Source organism: Amaranthus tricolor, chromosome 11, assembly GCF_026212465.1.
Source record: "Amaranthus tricolor cultivar Red isolate AtriRed21 chromosome 11, ASM2621246v1, whole genome shotgun sequence".
NCBI classification, from domain to species: Eukaryota; Viridiplantae; Streptophyta; class Magnoliopsida; order Caryophyllales; family Amaranthaceae; genus Amaranthus; species Amaranthus tricolor.
In genome coordinates, this window is record NC_080057.1 from 18,921,483 (window position 1) to 18,945,353 (window position 23,871).

Consider the following 23,871-nt stretch of genomic DNA (forward strand, 5'->3'; position numbering starts at 1 on the left):
GTAAGGAATAAGAGAAAGGGATGGGGACATGTTGTTTAAGAGTGTCAAGAGGGATTTGATATTTGAAAGGTTTTGAAGGTAGCCGATTGGTTAGGTAGGTGGCGATGGTAATAGCTTCAGACCAGAAATATCTCGAAACTTGAGATTCAATCATAAGTGCACGAGTGATCTCAAGCAAGATGCCAAAGAAAAGCAACTCTAGAAATTATAATTATTGAATAATTTGAACCCTCAATTTAACAAAAAGATATGTTACTTAGTAGGACAAACAGGAAATCACTAAAAATATAACACATAAAAAGTAATTAGTAAAAAATAAAAATATTGATCCAAAATAAAAAGAAGAACATAAAATCAATGTTTGTAGTGATTAATTGCACCACAATATTTTCTAATTTCTCCTTGCTTTCCAGTAATAACACCAATTCTTCCCATCTTAACCATGGATTGACCAAATTTTTTGTCAAAGTAGCCTGGAACATAAGCCAGCTTCTTCACAATACTATTAGTAAGTGGAGAACTTCCTATATTTTGATCAACTTCTAGAAGTCCTTGGTTTACCAATAGTTGTTTGTAGTAAGCATTGTCAATTTGGTAATGACCTGTAGGAGCATTTTTGAAGTATACTATGTTGTTGGAACCACTCTTTCTTGGACACATTCTTCTCAAAGCATAGAGCATTCCGGAATTCATTCTTACATCTGGTTTACCGGTGTTGTGGAAGTTGTATAGACGACTACTGAATTTGTCACAGTGTGTTGTTCCAACAGAATGTCCTCCTATACGTATAATTAGCTAGGTTAGTACTTACGTTTATAAATTTAGCTAATTAAATATATTTTTTTAAAATAAAATATAATTTTTACTAAAATTTTTAGATTATACCTAGAAGAACAACAAAGTCTTCTTTACTTAATCCTCTAGAAGCAAATAATTGGATAGCATCACGAGTTGTTATGTGTTCTGATGGAAGATTTGCAAGGGCTTCACTTCTAGATGAGATGAAACCATCTCGTCTTCCTGTTTCTACGTAGTACCATCTACCTCCCGCCTACATTGAAGCTTGTATTAGTTCTCTTGGTATAAAGAAATTATTATGTATTACCTCTGTTTTGAAATACTTACATCTGATTATGATATATTATATGAGAAAATGTCACTATTAAATTCAAGTATAATGTAACAAATGAAGTACATTTGAAGCCTAATGTATGAAAAGGTTATACAAAAATTATTATCTTACCAAAAAGACAGCACTTCTAGCTGCAATAGTTAGCACATCAGCACAAGAGACAACTCCTGGGCAGATTCTCTCAACAGCTTCTTTTGCAGCATCGATAACATAAAAACCTTTTAGACTTTGATTTGGTTTTGCAGTCTTTTCTGTCTTTGGTCCATCGAGGAGAACTGATGCATCACATCCCTACAATAACAAACAAAAGTTCAAAACTAATCAATAAAGGACTATCAATCAATACTAGAGCATACATAATCAATTATACCGAATATCAGTGTCAAAATAATAATCCCAACAATATAATATGAATTAACACGTACTCAATACTCACCCTAACAATGCAATCATGAAATTGTAATCGAATAAGGCCAGCGACAATAGTAGGATCCTTAGCGTATTTAGCCTTAACAACATTGAAAATAATTTCTTCAACATTGTATTGCCAACATTTTCCTCTATAGTAGCCAACATATAGTTGGTTATTAGCATAACATTGGCTAACTAAGGTAACCAAAATGAGCCCTAGGGCTAAAATTGTTGAAGGAGATGCACACCACATTTTACTATATTTAGCTTGGTATTATGAGATACAAAGCTAAAATGATGTAGATGGGATGATAAAATTTAGCATGAGAACATCCTTCATTTATAGTTCTTAAGCAATATCAATCATAATTATTAGTTGGTAGAATTAATTAATATTTAATTTGCATGTTATTATTTTCCCATAATTGATTGCCTTGTACAAATGTCATGAACGTGAAAAAATGCTATAATTATCTTGCATGAACCTATCATTATAGCATCAATTAGGCTAAATAATAATGAAATTAGTAGTATGATTGGTGCAACCCAAAACAGACATGCTTCTTGATTGACTTAACAATTTTTCTGCAATTAATCATTTGCTGGGTTCATTGATTTTAATTAGCATAGGGTTGACCCACATATGTTATGTATAAGTGGTTGAAGTCAAGTTATAACCCTAAGTAGATTATTACAATACATATGCAAATTGGCAGTATTATAGGGGAAGGGCACATGCATTGAGACAAATAAGAATATTGTTTGTATTTTTGAAGGTTTTAATATGGTTGAGAAATAGGTAGGTAGAGTAATGTTGTTGTAGTGTTTGAAAAATTTAACTTCAAACACAGCTTGTATGATCTGTTTGATTGTTAATGAGGTTCACAAGTCACTACAAGATAAGGTTGATCATTAGACGTGTTTAAAACACGATCACTTGATAATTGTTTGATTTAACCCGATTTCAAAATAAATTTGAAATAGTAAAAATTACCTAGAATAATTCAACATTTTTATGATTTTCCTACAATAATCCTACTTATTGAGTAACCATGAATAATTAGGGATACAGGCAGGGCGGGTCTAATAGGAGACCCGCCCCATCCCCGCCCCATCGGGGCGGGGATGGGTACCGGTTTGATGGGTCATGGGGCGGGTACGGGTATAAAATTCATACCCACCGCGGGGATGGGGATGGGGATGGGTTTTAGGTGATACCCGCCCCATCCCCGCCCCGCCCCGCCCCGCCTTACGAAATGTACAAATTTTGAGAATTGGAATACCCTAGGTAAATATCATCATTTTTTAGTTTTTTTTTTTAAAAAAAAAAAATTTATGTTGGCCCTTTGAATATAACATTGAAATGTACCAGTGATGAGCATTTATCTTTAAGCTTTACAAAAAAAGGATTGTTTCCAGACATCATATTCAAATCAGTTAATGCATACTCCTGTTGATTGCTTCCATGTCGATTGTTGAATGTAAACTGATCATGTGGCGTGTTGTGAACAAACCGGAAGACGCCTCATCTTGGTAGGCCACAATTATGGGTTTTAAGGCCTAAATAATTGAAAATAAATATGTGACACAGATGGGTATTAAGCAGGGATTTGACGGATGGTGGGGCGGGTAAAATGGGTATTAGACGGGAATGGATACCCAGATGGGGATGGGGATGGAGATGGTACTAGGTACAAACCCATCGGGGCGGGGACGGGGAAAAAAATTATACCCGCCGCGGGGATGGGGATGGGGATGGGGATGGAGATTGATTTACCAGATGGGGATGGGGATGGTAACGCCAATACCCGCCCCGCCCCGCCCCGTTTGCATCCCTATGAATAATCCCAACTTTGGAGTGTAATTTCTTAGAGTGAACCCGGTAACCGAATGACTTGTTATAGCAAATTTTATTTTTTAAAAAATAAATTGAAATAAAGTGTCGAAAAAACTGTTTAAAAAATATAGAAAACAATTTCTGATTTTTTTTATTACTTAAAATTTTTTATGTAAATTTTTAAAATTTTTCTCTAATTTTAAATTAATTTTCAGTTTACTTTTTTGGTGAATTGGCTACTATAGTCGGTCTAACGGGTTAGCTAAGTTTACTCTAAGAAAATACCCCTAAAATTGTGATTATTCATGGGTAATCAATAGTGGGATTATTGTAGGAAAATTATGAAAAGGTTGGATTATTGTAAAGATCAATGCGAATAGAAAAATCAACCCGAAAAACTGACTCGAAATTAACCTGATAATCCGAATAAATACCTCTAAATTGATGTATTGATGCAATCGATCCAAAGTTGGTTCTTCAATGAGGAACTATATAGAAAAAGTGATTTTAAAGACAAGAACGGCGATACGTACGTTAGAGCGAATAAAAAATACCAAACATGATATTAGAAACAGCAATCACATAAAGAATTGCAAAAGCAATAAGAACACAAAATTTTTTGTGGTTTACTCATCTACTTAGCCCGTTAAAGTATATGTTGGTTATACTTTCTGTAGTATTTCGAAATATGTGAAGTAAAAGTTCCAACATTGAAGATCAGGAGCTACTAAAACACGAATGAATCGAAAAGTTAAGATTGATTGTTGTTTAAATAAGAGTGCTTATTCCATATAAGAATAATACTCCCTCCTATTCAATATATTAGTTCCATTTACTTTTTTTACATTTGCCGAGACAACATTTTATTCCTTAATATCTCTAATTATGCTTAATCAAAAATTATAAAAATTTGATATTAATAATCTTTACATTGATACAAATCAAACTAATAAAATAGAATAGAATATTGTGCATATCTTGTAAATCTTTATATTTTGGTAATTATTTTGTAATTAGCTAGTTTCCTTACTCTCCAAAATTACTCTTGTATTTATTTTTCATTTTGAAATGAAATGGCAACCAATCATTCTACCAATTCTATCATGGTATCAAGAGCTTAAGTTCTTTTTCCTCTCTTCAACCCTTTTTACTTTCTTCCTTACTCCCCAAGATAATCGTTCCCCATCCTTACTGCCGCCCCTTCTGTCTTGCTTCTTCCATGGCTTCTCCTAAAATTCATCCCACCACCTACTCCTCTCCGGGTATCCTTGGGCCTTGTCCAGCCCATAATTTATTTACCGGGTCATGTTCCTTGCCGGACTACTTTCCGACGAATATCAATCAAGCTATGCATACTCTCTCTTTGTCCTCTCCAGATGAACATTTTTACATGGATACCGTTGCTACTTCCCACACGACTCACCCTCAAGGTAATTTTCTTAAGTATTTTCCATTGAAGCATCATCATAATAATCACATAATTATTGGTAACGGTGATATGATTCCGGTTTAAGGTCACGGTGATTTACCCATTTCTCCCTCTAATCCTTCCCTTACTCTCACAAATGTCTTACATGCCCCTAAACTCATTGAAAATCTTATCTTTGTTCGTAAGTTTACTTGTGATAATAAAGTTTCTGTTGAATTTAATCTTTATGGTTTTTCTACGAAAGAATTGGGCACGGGGAATATCCTCTTACGGTCTAATATCACTAGTGATCATCATCCTTTCCATTTGACACATGGAGCTACCATCCCGTCCTATCCACATTCGGCTTTTTTATCTTCTACTATTTGGCATTCCTGTTTAGGTCACCTGGGAAATGACATTTTTCATTCCTTATATTCTTCTAATTCTATCCAATGTAATAAAACTCCTTCTTTTGTGTGTCATTCTTGTCCTTTGAGTAAACATGTTAGATTAACTTTTGTTAATTCTTAATTTGTGAGTACTAAACATTTTGATATTATTCATAGTGATATATGATCTTCTCCCATTTCAAGCCCTCCGGGCTACAAATACTATGTCATCTTTCTTGATCATTATACAAATTTTTTATGGACTTTTCCGTTATTTCGCAAGTCTCAAGTGTATGATATTTTTGTGCAATTTAACACCTTTATCAATACTCAATTTGAACTTAATATCAAATCTTTTCAATGTGACCATGGGGATGAATTTGATAATAAAAATTTTCACCATTTTTGTGGTATCTCTCTTCGTTTCTCTTGCCCCCAAACTTCATCCCAAAATGGAAAATCCGAAAGAAAAATTCGCACAATAAATAATATCATTTGTACATATTGTGTCATACATCCCTTCCCTCTTATTTTTGGCCTCACACCTTGAATACCTCTACTTATCTCCTAAACATTCTCTCTTCCAAGTTACTTGGTCATTTAACTTCTACTCACTTGCTTTACCATAAATCTCCCACCTATACGTATCTTTGGGTTTTTGGGTGTTTATGTTTTCCTCTCATCTCTTCCACAAAAATTCATAAATTACAACCCTGCTAATCTCCATGTGTCTTTTTGGAATATCCATCTTTGCATCGTGGTTACAAGTGCTATTATCTCTCCTCTCATAAGATTATTCTCTCCCGCCATGTCCTTTTTGACGAAGCCTCCTTTCCTTTTTCTTGGTCCTCACAATCCTCTCCTAAAGAATATGATTTTTTAGATGATCTCAATCCTTATTTTTTCCTCCACCAATTTTAGCCCAACAGCAGCAGCCCATCTCTTAACTCCCTCCCCTCATCTATTGGGCGTCGTCTCCCTAGTAGTCTAACAATAGCTTCCCAAAATACACACCCTCCCCTAGCAACTCAGAACACTGGGCCTAGCCCAGTTAACCACCCTCCAGCTCCTATTTCCCTTCCTTATGGGCCCGCCTCACGTAGCTCATCACAGACCCCATCCTCTAGCCCACTTTCTTCCTTAAATCGCTCCTCATCACTAAATCCTCATCCTCCGCACGACATGGCCACCCGTATTAAGCATGGCATTTTCAAACCCAATCCCAACGCCTTTTCCGTCTCCTTCTCTCCTATTACCAAAAATCCTATCCATGCCCTCTGTGACCCTAACTGAAAACAAGCTATGAAGGGTGAATTTGATGCTTTAATTGAGAATAATACTTGGGATCCTTTGTCGCGGCCTCCGAATGCTAATGTTATTCGTTCCTTGTGGATTTTCCGAGTGAAATCTAAGTCTGATGGTTCTTTTGAGCGCTATAAGGCACGACTTGTTGGTGATGGCAAGTCTCAAAGAGAGGGCATTGACTATGATGAGACTATTAGGCCCTGTGGTCAAACCTGATTCTATTCGCATTGTTTTGAGTATTGCTCTGTCTAAATCTTGGTCCACTTATCAGTTGGATGTTAAAAAAGCTTTTCTCCATGGTCACTTGAATGAAGCTGTGTACATGCATCAACCTTTGGAATTCCGTGATCCCACTCGACCCAATCATGTGTGTCTTCTCCAAAAGTCTCTTTATGGTCTAAAGCAGGCCCCTCGAGCTTAGTATCAACGGTTTGCTGATTTTGTGACTACCATTGGTTTTCGTAATAGCATTTGTGATACTCTTTGTTTGTTTATTGTCATGAGTCCAATATTGCTTATCTTCTTTTGTATGTGGATGATATTATACTCAGTGCTTCTTCTCATCTTCTTCGTCAGTCTATTATGTCTAAATTAAGTTTGGAATTTGCTATGAAGGACTTCAGTCCTCTTAGTTACTTCTTGGGTATTGTTGTTTCTCGTACTCCTGCAGGTCTATTTCTCGGCACTCTCGATACATAATTAACTTTAATAATTATACTTAAGATAAATAATGCGGAAGTGTAAAACGCCGAACTGCTAAAAACCATTTAAACTAAAATTGTTCAAAACATAAGAAAAAAAAATATCTTACAACTGAGAAAATATAAAATATGGTTTACTTAAATACGATAAAAAAACATAAGTACAATATAGTCATCAAGTAAAATCATTGAAGCTAAGTCCTCGATAGAATAATTAAAGTTGCGGCCTGGATCGAAACCTGAGCTAAATTTTCCTGCAAAATACTGTCATCCATAATACGGATGACAGCCGATTCAATCGGTCAGCGATAAAGCCGAGTACAATTTTCTCAACAAGCTTATGATGCGATAGTAAAATCATACTTACAAAATAATCATCAAGCACAATAGAGAAGGTTATTACTCATTATTGACCTTTACTAAGCGATTAAGTTACATTCTCAATACTTGCAGAAGTTCATTACTGCTACTAAATACTTGGTAACCTTAATGCTTATTTAATCAAATTCAATTAAGCCTCATAACTTTACCATCATAGCACATCACAAGATCACAACAATAATGACAACTGATATATCTAAGGGTCTGGTTAGGTGAGGACCGTAGTCCTAAACCCTAACTGTGGTGGGAGTCGTCACTCCTCTCAATACTGTTATGCTCGAGACTTCACAGGATGGGTTTTTCTCGGACCCCCTGTCTGACACCGCATTTTACGTGCCGGCTTACACGGACGCCGGGATTTTACATGCCGGTCCATGGTTCGACGTTACCTTACTATCAGAGTCATACAATCAATATCATGAAATATCAAACAAGACTCTAAACCGAAATAGTTTACATTCTTATAAGTCAAACTTCCACTAGTCAAAATTTTGACAATTCTACCCTTTTAATAGAAACAAATTACTAGTATCTAATAAATTAATATTAATTAAATAACAAATTTTCGTAGCTATACTAAGATTCCTGAGGCTAAACTAAGTCATTATTATGTCATAAATAATCATAACAGTCAAGGGTAATATTTCTAAGTACTTAGTAACATATTTTATCAAATAACCAGTAAAATAGTAAAACGGATCTATCATCACAATAAAAATAACATAATCCGACAAGTTATTAAGGGTCCAAAATCTATATGAAATGAGTTTTCAAGAAAAACAATGCTAAGCATTTTAACAAATTTGTTTGACTATTTTACCGATAAACCGATTAATAATTCTTTATAATTACTTGAGTCCAACAAAAAAAAAATTTATCAAAACACCAAGATGATATGGAATCATTTTAAACACATAAGTTTATTTAACTAGTAAAATTCATATATATCTATATTATCATATTAATCAAAAATTTCCATATATATGACTTTTTTTCGAGTGTCCCAAAAGTATTATTGTTTTGACGAAAATATCACTAAACTGGATATGACTTTAATATTACCATATAAAGTTTAAATGACTAAAATAACATCATGTTGATCATGCTTTTATATTATCGAGTAACCATAAATAAATATCACATTACGAGAGAGTTAAGAAAATTTGTACCATTTTCCTCCAAAGGTGGTGCTAAACCAAGTAAGAGAATAATAATAGGAAAATAAGAACTTAAGGAAATAAACTCCAAAAGAGAAAGTCTTCAAGGTTCCAAGCTTCAAAGAAGTAGATCTTCAATTACCCAAAAGAAAATGATATCCAAGCTCCAAAATATAATACTTGACTTTTCAAAAGTTGATGATTATTGGCTTAAGAAGTGATAAGATCAAGCTCCATCTTCATTTGATTCTTCAACAAATAAAAAGGGTATAAAGTTAGTAAGATGTTAATGAAGTGAAGATATAAGAAAGAATGGTAGAAAGATTTGATGATGGGGGTGCAAGTGATCTCATGGCTAAGGAGGGGTATTTATAATGGGTTTTGGGCAACTTTTTAGTTCATTAGATTGTATGAAAAAGAAGGTTAACTTGTGTAAGTGATTTAGAGTGTGTAAGTGAATGTGTAAGAGTTGGAGTGTGTAAGTGGATGTGTAAGAGTTTGGAGTGTAGAAGAAGGTTAACTTGTGTAAGGAAATGGTGATAGCTTGTGTAAGTGATGAACATTATGGATTGATGTAGAAAGGATTTTGATTCATCAAATTTTTGTTCTAGTTTATGCTAGTGAAATGTTTTAGATTAATGGGAAAGTATGATTAAGTTTTGATTATGAAAATATGATAGTTTACTTAGAAAATTTTAGTTAAAACTATACTTAAAGTTAATAAGAAAAATATAGTTAATTTTTAGGTATAAAATAATTAAATCAAAGTTGTAAAGTTAAAATGATAAGTAGTAAAGTTAATTTAAGGAAACAAAATTGAAACGTAACGTTTTAATAAAACCGTAAATATAATATTAAAATTTTACTTTTCGTATTATAAAATAATATTTTAGTGCTTATAAAGAAATTTAAGAATATATATATATATATATATATATATATATATATATATATATATATATATATATATATATATATATATATATATATATATATATATATATATATATATATATATATATATATATATATATATATATATATATATATATATATATATATATATATATATATATATATATATATATATATATATATATATATATATATATATAAGTTTAATATTTGGAAGAAATTACAAAAATCGGAATAAGGTTTAGGAATTAAAGGTGATTTGAATTAGATAACCAAAGGATTAGGAATTCGAAAAGAAATTTCGTAATAATTAATCGGAAGATTAAGATTAAGAAATTTGAGCCTGTTACAATTATGTCTAAATTAAGTTTGGAATTTTCTATGAAGGACTTCAGTCCTCTTAGTTACTTCTTGGGTATTGTTGTTTCTCGTACTCCTGCAGGTCTATTTCTCTCTCAAAACAAATATGCTGCTGAAATTTTGGATAAACTTGGCATGTCTCAATGCAAACCTGCTCCTACTCCTGTTACTGCATCTAGCAAACTTTGTGTTGATACTAGGTCTCGATATGATAATCCTACCTTGTATTGCAGCTTAGCTGGAGCCTTACAGTTACTTACTATCACCCGTCCGGATATTATTTATGTCGTTCAACAAGTGTGCTTATCATGATAATCGAGTTGAAAATATATCTGCTCTTCATAGAATTCTTTGGTACATTCAAGGGACTCTTGACCATGGATTATTATTATACAGTCCCCTATTTCTGGTTACTGTGTTTATCTAGGTGACAATTTGATCTCTTGGTCTGTGATCGGGACTTCACGTCCTTCAATAGTACTACCGCAAGTGCACGGCGTAGCGTAGTACATCGACAAGTACGGGTCTGATAAATGCAATTATTTGCACTTATTTATATCATTTTATACTCCTTAATGATGATTATTGTTAATAATTTCGTGCTTATTTTGAAGATTTATGCTACTCTACCCATTTTGGTTATTCATGTTGATTTTGAGTGGTTTTGATCGTTTTTAAGCATAATTCTTATGGTTTTAATGTTGATGGAGTTTACTAAAGAGGTTATTTCTCGTTTGAAGATGTTTTACAATGAAGATGGGCAAAAGAGTTGAAAAGTGTTTCAAATACAAAAGTTTTGAGGTTTCTATCAGTTTTTAGGAGTAGTTTTTAATGAATTATATGGAGAATTATTTTTGTTCTTTAAGCCTTTGTTGCAAAACTTCGTTGTTACATTGATTCCTCTTGCAATTTACATTATCGTTCTTCGTAATTAGTAAGTTTTCTTTGTTAATTGCTTTTTATTTATATCTTGCATTGAAATCATTCATCGTTTTATGTTTAGTATCTCTATTAAGTCATCATTCATTATGAATTGCATATTTATCATCATGTTTAGTGAGTAGTTTTCTTCTTTAGGGTTAGGGTATAATCCCTAATTCGAAGCATGGGATGACGTTTTATCGATTGATTGTGTGAAATTTGGGTCTATAATTAAATCTACGCTTAATAAATCTCGGTTTAAACATCTTTATTAATCTTTTCAATAAAACGGAAGTTTGAGATTATAATTAATTTAGGATTGAAATATATTTAAGTTAAATTCCTACTAGTTTAGCCAATAAAATGGAAGTTTGAGGATTAACACTAGTTTGGTCTTAAATCGATATTAATCAATAGAGCGGAAGCTTGAGATTAATTACATCACATTTAATTATGCCAATGATTCAATTTCATACAATCATGAGAGTGATCGATTCCTATGTTAAAATTAGGTGACGCCCGACACCCTAGAGCTTGTCATATCATTTTTATCTTCATATTAATCATTATTTTAGCTTTAGTTTTTGCATCGTATTAGTTTCTCAATCACATTATTTCTTGATCCGTGTCTTGTAGTCATAAAAAAACAAATTGATTAACTCGCCTCCTTGTGTTCGACCCGCAACTACACGTCAACCATGTACTTGCGGTTATTAAAATTTGCACCTATCAGGGTCGAATCCACAGGGAGTGGGGTGTATATCAAGGGATTCTCAATCAATTAGTTTGTTTAACAACGTATATATAGATGTTTGTTGGTGTAATCAACTAAAACAAGCAAATAAAGACAAAAGCTAAAACAAAGTATAAAATAAATACAAATGCTAACTAACCAAGAACATAAGATCAAAGGCAATACAAACACATCAAAAGGTCATATGATAATGAAGAGGTAAAGGCTAGGCTTTCTCACCAAAGTAGTGTTTACTAATCTTCAACCTAAGGTCATAAATATGGTTTATGGGGAAGAACGCATCTTAGATATTAATGTTCTCTCTCGAGCAACAAAAGCTTCCTAAAACATACTCAACTATCTATTCTCATGGAACTAAGCACATGGAGCACACATTCATCATTTCCAATCAAAACATCTACTTATTCTCATGGAGATGATTCAATTTTCAAGCCTAGACTATCATTAAAAATGACTCTTGCCCTCAATCCAATGACACTATAATAATAGAAAAATCCATCTCAAACCATAAACAACACAACCAAGCCAAAGGTAAAGAAAACAATTTCGACTACATACATGGTGATAATACCTAGCCTAAGCCAAATTGAACTACTCACTCATATTGAAATTGAACATAACTAAAGAATATGAATCCATGATAAATAAATAAAAAATCAAAAGCAATAAAGTGTAGAGAATAGGAATGACTAATTTGGAATTTAATCCAAGGAAGACAACCAAATGAAAATTAATGAATACCAATGATAAACTCTATAAAGCTTCAATTGCAATTCAAATGCTTGATGAAATGCTTCCATAGAATTAACTTAATCTCAATTACATTAGTGTATCAAATGATCTTCAATGATAAATTAAAAGCTTAAAATATCTAATAATTATTTGAGTAGAAAAATGAAATTAAGAATACAAGACCAGAATCATGGAAAGTACATAAGGAAGTTTAAAACTAACAAATACCAAAGAAAGCTTGAAGTAAAGAAAATGAGTTATAGAAGAAGTGGATGATTTGCTTGAGCCTTCTTCTTCTCTATTTATAGGAGGGAGGACAAGTGGCTTCATGATTTCTCCACCACCCCTATGCTTGACATAGGTAGGCAGTAGATAGGTGGCAAATAGGGGTGGTGGAGTAGTAGAGTATGAGAGGCTGAAGAAATGAGTAGGGCATCCAATCCGTAGCTTTTATAAGCATTATTATTTCTAACCGCCCCAATCGCTCGACCCGAGTTAATCCGCTCGACCTGGTCAAGCAAGCATCAGGTACACAGGTCAGGATCTTTAAAAATAGAGCAGTCACCAAAAAAGGCTCCGCTCGACCAATCGAAAATTTTTATGTCGATAGCCTGAAGCTACTAGAAGTGAATAGTACTTTCGCTCGACCCGAGCCAACATCACTCGACCAGATCGAGCGGCCTTCAGGATGGTCCTGCTCAGCTTCTATCTCTAATGCAAGTCTTTTTTATGCTCGAGCAAGCTTGGCTCGACCCAGTTTTGGCCGAGTGGGCTTAGAATGGTCTTCATTAGCCTCTTTTGGCCTTATTTCCTTGACTTGGGTCATCAAGGCTTTGATTACTTTAGCTTTTGGAGTAAAGTGAATATTGTATGTGCCAAATGTACTTGGTTTGTGATCAGTTTTGACTAATATTACCTGAAATGCACAAAAACACCAAAATACCCAACCAAGCGTAAAATCCCAAATAAAGCAACCATAGTTATGCAAAATCCCAATATAATAAATCCAACTGATGGGGATAAAGTATGAATAAAATACAGCTAACAGTCTTCTAAGCGCCAACCTACGGTCTCCAAGTCTAGTGCCAAAGCTGAGTATCGTGGTGTTGATAATGTTGTTTTTGAAACTTGTTGGATTTGTAACTATCTTCTTGAGCTTCATTGTCCTATTCCCACAGCCACTCTTGTTTATTGTGACAATGTTAGTACTGTTTATTTGTTGGACAATCCTGTTCATCATCAACGCACTAAGCATATCAAAATGGACATTCATTTTGTTCGTGAAAAGGTTCAGCGTGGTGATGTTCGAGTTCTTCATGTTCCATATGGATATCAAATTGCCAATATCTTTACCACGGCTCTGTCTCAAGTTCTTTTTGATGATTTTCGATCCAGTCTCAGTGTTCGCAGACCTCCCGATTCGACCGCATGGTGTAATAGAATATTGTGCATATCTTGTAAATCTTTATATTTTGGTAATTATTTTGTAACTAGCTAGTTTGTTTGTTCTCCAAGATTACTCTTGTAGCTAGTTTCCTTACCCTCCAAGATTACTCTTGTATTTATTCTCTCATTTTGAAATGAAATGGCAACCGATGATTCTACCAATTCTATCACAAACAAGATCCTACTTTACTATATTTTAACTTATAAATTAAGAATAAAATATATATTAAGAGTGATAAGAGAATAGTAACCCAAAAGTAAATGGGACTAATAGAAAGAATACGAGGGAGTATGAAATAACCATGAAGAATGAATAGTGATAATAAATGTAATAAAAAAATTCAGATAAACATTTCTTACAAGAAATATAATCACAATATAAGGTCTTAGAAAATTAAAATAATACAACGCATTGTCCAAACTATGAAATACGACTAGAAAGTAATGTCAAGTGTCTTTTAAACTTTATTTTGGTGTTTTAAGTTAAAATTAAAACCTTAAAGTTCCACATTGTTAGACTTTTAAAGTAATCTGAAGATGGATTAAAAGTCTAGGCCTTAGAGTATTATTTTTCTCATACATTTTTAAAATAAAAATATATATGTTCAAAAACTAGTCGGGCGGGCGGGTGATAACTTTCCATTTTCCCTTGTTTTATGCTTATTTAGTTTACATTCTCATGCGGTTGTTGTTCTTTCTTATTAGTTTTATGAGATTTGATCTCCCTTGTGTAGGGTATATTGTGTTTTGCTCGTTTTTGCAGGATTGATCACCTTTTCTCGAGCAAAGCAAGTTAGGGAAATTGCGCCCTTAATCTCCTAGAGGTTTTAGAGAGGGAACGGAGCTAAACCGAGGATAGGAGATAGTCCCAAGCACTCATTTGAAGGCAAGAAGGCAAGAGACCTCAATGCATCTGTGATGACCAGCAGCTGAGATTGATCGGTCGATCTCTTTAGATCGATCGATCGATCAATTCTCGAGTTGAACCTTTGGCTTCTCCAATTCAAGTGCACATTTTCCTAGGGCCCAATTATGATTTGGACGGCCTTCTAAGGGTATAATGTTTATTTTTAGCAGAGGTCTTAGGTCATGAGGGGTGTTTTGCTATATATAAGGCTTGATGTACTAGAAAAAGGGGGAGCCCTAGAATAGTTTTAGCTTAACCTATTGTAGATTATTTTTGTTTCTAGCTTTCTAATTTGTTTTTTATTAGCTAAAGAACCCTAGATTTTATCATTTAGCATTTCAATTAGTTTGTAATCAAGCTTATCTTCTGATTTTGATTCCTTCAATTCTCTCTATTCTCTCACTATTTTTGGGTTTCTATTCATCTCAACCTCCATCGTTGAGAGTTGAAGCTATTGCAATTTCTGGGTTTTATATCTTTGATTACCAATCACTTTCAAACTTTGTAGGTATATTCCTTCTTGCTTTAACCACATTATTCCTTTGTTACTTTGCAATTTCATAATGGTTTGTGATGTTCACCATTGTTGAATTATACTATGTTTTTGCTTAATTTCAGTAGCTTGATCATCATGTTAGCATTTGTTGTCATTGCTAGATATATTGATAGTATGAGTAATAAGTAGTCTTTTAGGGTTGGAGGTTGACCTAACCTTTGCATATGGACTGATAATTGGTAGTTAATGGTTGATGTTGGTTTCATTGTGAACCCGAGAAGTGGGTTACTCTATTTATTGTGTTGAGGTCACTCGGATCGCCCTCTAAACATCAACGAGAGTTGGGTTTTTGGGAGATTTGACCTCTTACCAATAATTGGAGTTCAGGACAAGGGATCAACGAGAGTTGAACGTTGCACTCACCCCACAGATTGGGAGTTTCACCCTTCGCCTACGAGAATAAGGAAGGATTGACGGGTTGTTGGATATTTGTTGCCCGTGGGTCTTATTATCGATCACGAGAGTGAGGGGAATGAGATTCTCGGAGGCGATCCCAAGCCCTATCCAAGATCGGATCGCTCTTTGTATTTAAATTCACACCTTTACAATTACGCTGAAATAGATCCTTAACATGTCATATGAAGTCCATTGCATGTAAGTCAGCCCCTACCCAGGTGTTTTCTTTCTTTATTGTTTTTTTTAGTTACAATCATAGTTTAAACCATCACTACCCCTATCTTATGTTATCCCAATACCTAAGAGGCCCAAAGTCTCGCATTCCACTCTTTGTGTTCGATCCGTATGTCCTACAACACCTTACACTTGCGGTAACTCACTATTTGAGATAAATTTGTGTGAACAGCAGGTGGGTATATCGCGAGTATTATTCTTGTGTCGTTACTCGCTATATAAGGAGGGCTTGTGTTGCATCCACACTTCTAGCACAAAGAGCTCTCATGTGAGAGGGCGCGTTAAGTATGTTATATATCTTAAGGCCTTAACCATCAGCTTAAACTTTTGATTGAATTGGTCCCTTAGCAAGCCAGCTTGACAAGAGGTAACTAGTTCGAATCTTAACCACCTCTCATTTAATGTGAAAAATTAAACGCCATGTATGAGGAGAATTTGTGTTGCACCCACAGTTCTAGCTAGAGTTGTTCATGCTCGGGCTTAGGCAGGTAGTGGACCGAGTAATCCCTTAAAAATTTACATGCGGGCTCATATATTCAAAATTCGATCTGCCCGCATTGACAGACCTGTTTTTTATCGTTACCCAACCATTTTCTTAGTGGGCGAGACCCCCGGTTAGCGGGCATTTCGTATATAAAAATTAAAATGCAATACAAATTATAAAGTTAAGTCTTAATAACAATTAAAATAATACAATATATTTTCCAAAGTACTTTAGATACATAAAAAGATCTCAAAATTCTCAATTTACATAAATATAAACATTATATTGGATGATCCAACCAAAGCAATGCGATCATCGATTATCATCATCTTACTACGGAGTAATTTAGACAGTACATCAGTAGAATAGAGTACTAATAGGATTATCAAACTAAGTTGAGTAATTATTATTTAATGGTAATGTAGACAGTAGATGAGTAGACTAGAGAAACTAAAAAAAATAAAAGAATTACTATTTAATAATTAATATATTAAACTAAGCGGGCGGAAAGATATACCCATGGGTATTTTTTAGAGTCGCTATCAGACTATTTATCTTGGCGGACGGGCATCTGTCGAAATTTTAATTTTGATTTGGAAAAACGTTGTTCAAGCTTGCCGTTTTATATTTTTGGGGGTCAGTCAGCAACTTAATTATTTGATTAGATTGGTAGTTTGACACTTCCTTTGGAAAACATTATTAAAGCATATTTCTGTTAGCACATGTGCGTATGAGAAAGAAGGGACAATAATTGTTATGAGTACTACTTTTTCAATAATTTATCGTCTACTCATCTTCTACTTCATTTACTATGTTTTCATTCTTTTTGGTGTCTCCATACGTTGTTACTCAAAAGTCTTAATTATTATTAGACGTAAAGATTCTTTTTGTTACAATAACCACATTTAAGTAGAGAGAAAACATATTATTCAAATTATCCAATACGGAATCCCATATTCAATTTTCAAATTGGATGATTTATCTATTTTCTTAAATATCTAATAATTCCAATCAAATATTTAACTTAAACCGGATATCAAATCCAATTTCATAGATTTGCAAAATCGACTGCCTAGTTATCTTGTTTTTCTTTTATTATTGTTATTATAACTATTATTATTATTATTATTATTATTATTATTATTATTATTATTATTATTATTATTATTATTATTATTATTATATATATATATATATAAACATTTGAATAAAAAAGGCAACTATTATTTCGTATAAACAATTATTATTGGTAATTACAGAGATGAATCTCTAACAAGAGCACTACGATCGACAGCTTAAGGCCCCGTTATTTTGAAGGGCCTAATTTTTTTGAAATATTATTTTATTTATATATTAAAAAAGAGATATAAAAAATTTTACATAGATGAAAAGGTGAAAATATAATAAATGACATGACTTTCCATAATTAATTGTCATTCGTTACCTTGTCAACGACTAGTTGTTTGTTTTTGAATAATTGGTTGGTGGATGTAAATTGATATTTTTTTCATGGATAATCATTATGTTTAAGGTAATGATAATTTAAATTCATTGTATATTCTAAGTTAATAGGTTTATTGACCATATTATTGTTTTGTCTAATTGATAAAAATAGCAGTTTATCAATTATCATTTGAAAAAAGGCATAACGTTCATATTTTACAAGTACGTTATTTTGCTTTTGCGCAGGGCCTCAAAAATATCCAATACGGTCCTAACTAATAACACAAATTCTCAATTGATGGAGTTTCTCCAAAATATACTTATTCACTATTGTTTTAAAATGAACACTTATAACTATAAAGTGATCACTTCTAATGTTAAAATGATCATTTACAATTGAAATTTAAGTGATTAATTAGAGAAATGAGCTAATTATATAGATTTGTCTTAAGATTAGATGATCATCTTTATGAACTAATTAACATTCACTATCATTTCAAACGCGATATTGGCTTTCAAGGGTCCATACAAACTCCAAAAACATCTTATACAACTTTATCAAACAGATAATTGACTACAAACAGGAATGATGCTGAGTTGCTGACACAAAAATATTTTAAAAATAATGAGAAACATAGGGAAATTATCACGTTAGTTTTGACATTTTATCAATTGTATTCCTAATTTCTTTTATCATTAATTGTACCCTCGTATTATGCAGCGTCTTACAACCGTAACCTCGTTTACTTTTTCCGTTCAAAATCGTCCAAAACCGTTAAATTTTTTCTTTTTCTTTTATTTTTCAATTTTAGACGGAAAAAGTTAAAACAGTTACGGTTGTAAGAGGCTCAATAATACGAGGGTACCATTGATAATAAAAAAATTTAGGAATACCATTAATAAAGTACCAATACTCAGGTATACCATTGATAATTTCCCAAAAAAATATAATATAAAATGAATGACCCATTTTTATTTAGAGGTAATAAGAATTAAATTGAGGAATTTATCTACTTAGGAAAAATAAAACATGTTGTAATTGAGATAAAATCAAATTCCCAAATGAATTATTGGCTAATTTTAATATTGATACAATAATCTAATTAACATACCCACAATGTTTCCTAATTTCTCCTTGGTTGCCCGTAAGAACTCCAATTTTGGACATTTTAACCATAGCTGGACCAAATTTGTTCAAAAAATGATAAGGATTGTAAGCTAGCCTCTTCACATCACCTCTTGTGATAGGATTTAATGCCAACTTTTGATCAATCTCTAGAACTCCTTTGTGTACCAAAATTTGTTTATAGTAGGCATTATCAATCTTGAAATGGCTTCCTTGAGTTTGATCAAGGAATGCTTCTCCATCTGATGGACTATTAGTGGGACATGTCTTCTTCAAGAGATGAAGTAGATTTGGACCAATGCTTGGATCCGGCTTGTTCGTCTTTCTAAAGTTGTATAGACGTTCTTTAAATGAGTGACAATGTGTAGTTCCAACTGTATGTCCGCCTAAAATAGGAAAACTTTGATTTTAAAACTAAATCATAAAAAATATCTAATTCTTCTAATTTGCGAATGAAGAGTAATTGTAGTCATCTATATGTTCAATTAGGTTAGACTTATTATGAATGTCAGTACATAATCAAAAAAATATGAAGTGCACACACTTTATAAGCCAAAAAGATAACATCTGAAACCATATGGCAATAGGAGAAAGGGCTCCAATGACTTATAAAGTGTACACACTATTTTTAATCCATCGATGTGGGACAAACAATACCGACATCCCCCTCATATGTGAACTCCAGTTAACTTCGCATGTGGGAGTAATCAATATGGGTAGGAAAGTCATTCTTTTCGGACCCACCATTTAATTTTTTATTGAACCTTCGGCTCTAATATCATGTTCAATTAGGGGGACTTATAGTAAATGTCATCATATTAACGGGAAAACTCGAAATGCACACACTTTATAAGTCAAGAAGATACCATCTCGAAATCATATGGCGATAACAAAAAGGGTTCTAATGATTTGTAAAATATGCACAACATCCTTAATCTATCAATATGAGAGAAAATAATCCGAATAGTATATACCTAAAAGAACGACAAAATCTTCCTTATTGAGTCCTTTTTTAGCAAACAATTCAATGGCTTTATGTATTGGAATTGTTGGTGGAGGGAGAGTAGCATGTGCTTCACTTGCAAGTGATACTCGTCCGTCTCTTCTTCCTGTTTCAACCTCATACCATTTTCCTTCAGCCTACATGAAATTTAAAACATAGTATACCAAATGTTTTTTTTATTTCTTCAAGTATATATAAAGAAAAAAATACAAAATAAATCATATGAAAACTATTGAAAGTGGTGAATAACACTAAAAACTAGGGTACATATTTTCATTAAAAACTAGGGTACATATTATTAGTGACATTTTCATACATATTTTAAAAAGCTAAAACTTTTTTTTTTTTTTAGATAATAAAGAAAAAAAGCTAAAACTTAAAAGGTACATGTATGTGCCTTTTTAGATAAAATATGTATCCACATTAATTTAATGGTTTCTGATCCATTAGACACACACCAATACATATAATTTTAAACGTACCAAAAAAATAGCATCTCTAGCACCAAGAACAATGATATCCGTACATGATACAACTCCTGGACAAACTTTCTCAATAGCATCCTTAATAGCATTAACAAGTTTAAGTCCACCAAGACCATGATTTACCCGTGCTTTTTGCTCTGTATTTTCTCCCTCGAGTAAAATCGAAGCATCACAACCCTTTCAAAAAAATGTTTTTAGTTCATTACATTATATATAAACAAATTACCAATTGTGCAAAAGTTAATAGGTTATTATTACATACCCTAACAAAGCAGTCATGAAATGATATACGAACAAGATCGGACACAACATCAGGATCGCTTGCAATCTTTTCTTTAACAACATTGTAAATAACTTTCTCGGCATCATGTTTCCCACACTTGCCTTTGTAGAAGCCGACTTTCAGCCCTCCATGGCCATCAACAAGGGTTGTTAGAATGAAACCTAAGAAGAATAATGTTGAGACAAACCAAGCTAATCTCATTTTCTATCGTTGTATAGTATGTACAATAATTGATTCAATTTTATTAAAGGCATGCTGAGTGAAAGCAGCCTTATGTCTTGTATATATATAGGCATATCTCCAATTATAATATGTTGAATGTCAGTAAAATAGTAAGCCTTCCTTTAACAATAATTTTGGGAAATTTTTTATAGTGGCCCTCAGTTGTTAACCTTTCAGGTCGATTAATGTTTTTTTAATCTGCGTGGTAACGTAAGCTTTTAACTTTAAAGTTTTAGTTAAAATTACATTATTACTACACATCATAAAGAAAGTTTTTTTCATAAAAACTACCATTAGAATTATCGTTATGGGGCACTTTTTCAAAAATATTTAAGTATTTAATTTAATAAAAAACTTAACCATTCGCTTACCACATAGAAAAATTAAAGGCTAAGAGTCACCATGCAAATTTAAAAAATATTTATCTATCTCGTGGAAATGTTAAAAATTTAAGGTTACCACGTGAAATTTCTCAAGCATTATTATAAAGTGGGACTATTCTTTATACTTTCTCTAGTTTTATTAATTACTACAGATAGTGACATTTTTTATAGTGACATCATATAAATAGAAATATCACTATCTGTAGTAAGTAATAAAAACTAGTGGAAGTATATTACTATACCAAATAGAACTACCATTTATTTATTTCTGGTGTGGGGTAACAAAGAGACAAGATGCACTCGTGAACCATTTTAAATTGCAGAAAAATTAGGCCAGAGATAAATTAATTAAAATTGATATAAAAGTTCATAGGGTTAAGGATTTTATACCTTCACATGAAACTTCATGTATACTTTTTATAGAGAAAATATACGTTTTCACTTTACAATATAGTGTGGATTCCTTTAAAGTTTCACATAATGAACAGAAAATACAATAATTTTAGATTTATGTTGGAAAATAATCACGTAACTTACAGGTAATTTCTTATCTAAGAATGAAAAAGAATTGTCTAACATATAAAATTAATAGGCTACACGACTTATTATCAGTTGATTTAGGAAAAAACCTTAAAAGGTTTATGTGCAGTCAAAAAGTACTTCCTCTGTTTCTTAAAGAAGTTCTCATTTACCATGTAGGAGCGTTTTATTTGTTGTTCCCCTAAAAAAGTTTTCAAATTTTATCACAAATTTTGGACAAAAAATAAGTAATAACCTTCTTCATCCTCATTTGAATATTTTAATAATAGTTTTGGTCCCTACATATCTTCTACTAATTACATTTTAATATTTTTATATTTCTTATGGTCCCTACATGTTTCCTACTAACTCTATAAAGATATTTTTTATTAGTTGTGATCCTTATATATTTTTTTTCACTAACTTTCTTTTAATAGTTTTGTAATGTGTATGGTCTCTACTTTTTCTCCATCAAATTTATTATTCAATAAAATAACATATTCACTATCTAAAATTCTATTTTTCTTAATTCTAGTAAACATTTCTTATGGGAAATTTATTAGGGAACAGAGGAAGCAATATTGAAAAGTACTCCTAATATGTTTGTTTGATGAAAATAAACATGATTTATTGGTGTAAAAATAAGTTTACTTCAATAAAAAGCAGCACTACAACAAAAGAAAAAAGAAAAAAGAAAAATAATGAAAACTAATGTATGGAGATTGAGGTCAAACTAGATGCGCGTTATTGGTAAACACATCCCTTTTGTATTTAACACGATTTTAATTGCTTTTTTAAACTTTAGAAAATTCAAACTAATATAATATTCAGTCCAAATTCTTGTATAAGGAGCAAAAAAGCTAATATTAAGTATCTAATACACCAATGACGCCTAATTTTATGTAAAGATCTTTTTTTAAAAGTACGATTTTGGTTCTTATAATTATTCGACTCTTATATTGCTTAGGTCGAGGAGTTTTCTAGTACGCACTCCTTTTCATCGCTTTTGGTACGTAGGCATGGCATTGAGTCGGAATATTTTTTTATTGGACCCAAAATTAGATTTTAATTTTTTTATTGAACTCAGATCCAGACACTGATCTATAGATTCTGAAAATTTTGTACATCGATTCAGATTGTTAGGGTCTGGCGGGTCTAGGGTCTGGATCTGGGTCCCAACAATTTTAATTTTTTTCTCTAGAATTTATTTTAAAAATTTATATTATACAATTTTTAACCTTTCCATAAAATTATTTTAATATTTTCGACTAACAAGGATATTGTAATACTTTATACTAATTGAGTGAATAAATATATGAAGCTTTCCAACATACAAATTTTTATAACGAAATATTTATCAAGTCTTTTAATTTTTAAAGTATAGATATAACGATTATATTTCAAATTATGAACCGACAAAGTTTAAATTCACTTGATTTTTAAAAATAAAACGAAATTCCAAATCAAACAATTAAATACACATGATAGCTAATATATAATTTTAAAAAGGATGTAAATGAGTCCATAGTTCGGATCTGGGTCTCAAACATGTGGACTCGGATCGGAACCCTAAGGTCATGGACCCAGATCCGACCCGGATCCATAGGGTCCAAAAATAGGTGGATCCAAACCCTTAAAATTAGGGTCGGGTCCGGTCTAGACCCCATTCCTATTGGTAGGGTTCTAACTATTTAAAGTCTAATTGACTGCATTCTCCCTACCCTCTCGTACGAGAGGGTATAAATATGATTTATATGTTATCTAATCTCGAACCCTAGCTTTACAAGCGGGATCTATGCAGTATGATGATATGGTATGGTATGATAAAATATTGATGTGCAAATTTTATTTAACCGCAAAAGCACGGTGTACGTGTAGTCGGGGGTCGAACACAAGGAAGTTATGACAAGAAACTTGCTAATTTCGATTAATTATATTGCTTAAAGAGAAAAATATTTGGTTGGTTGTTTTCTAACAA

General features: G+C 32.5%; 2 protein-coding genes across 2 annotated transcripts; both read right to left on the reverse strand.

Moving 5' to 3' along the window:
* Positions 1 to 240: 240 nt before the first annotated feature.
* On the reverse strand, positions 241 to 1,856 carry LOC130827231 (peroxidase 57-like). Its single transcript, XM_057692894.1, has 4 exons — positions 1,569 to 1,856; positions 1,244 to 1,423; positions 886 to 1,051; positions 241 to 779 (listed from the first exon to the last, which is right to left on the reverse strand). The coding sequence occupies exons 1-4, from the start codon at positions 1,794 to 1,796 to the stop codon at positions 355 to 357; spliced, it is 999 nt and encodes a 332-aa protein (XP_057548877.1). The 5' UTR covers positions 1,797 to 1,856; the 3' UTR covers positions 241 to 354.
* A 16,517-nt stretch (positions 1,857 to 18,373) lies between these two features.
* On the reverse strand, positions 18,374 to 21,119 carry LOC130827548 (peroxidase 57-like). Its single transcript, XM_057693287.1, has 4 exons — positions 20,749 to 21,119; positions 20,484 to 20,663; positions 19,973 to 20,138; positions 18,374 to 19,384 (listed from the first exon to the last, which is right to left on the reverse strand). The coding sequence occupies exons 1-4, from the start codon at positions 20,968 to 20,970 to the stop codon at positions 18,972 to 18,974; spliced, it is 981 nt and encodes a 326-aa protein (XP_057549270.1). The 5' UTR covers positions 20,971 to 21,119; the 3' UTR covers positions 18,374 to 18,971.
* Positions 21,120 to 23,871: the final 2,752 nt, after the last annotated feature.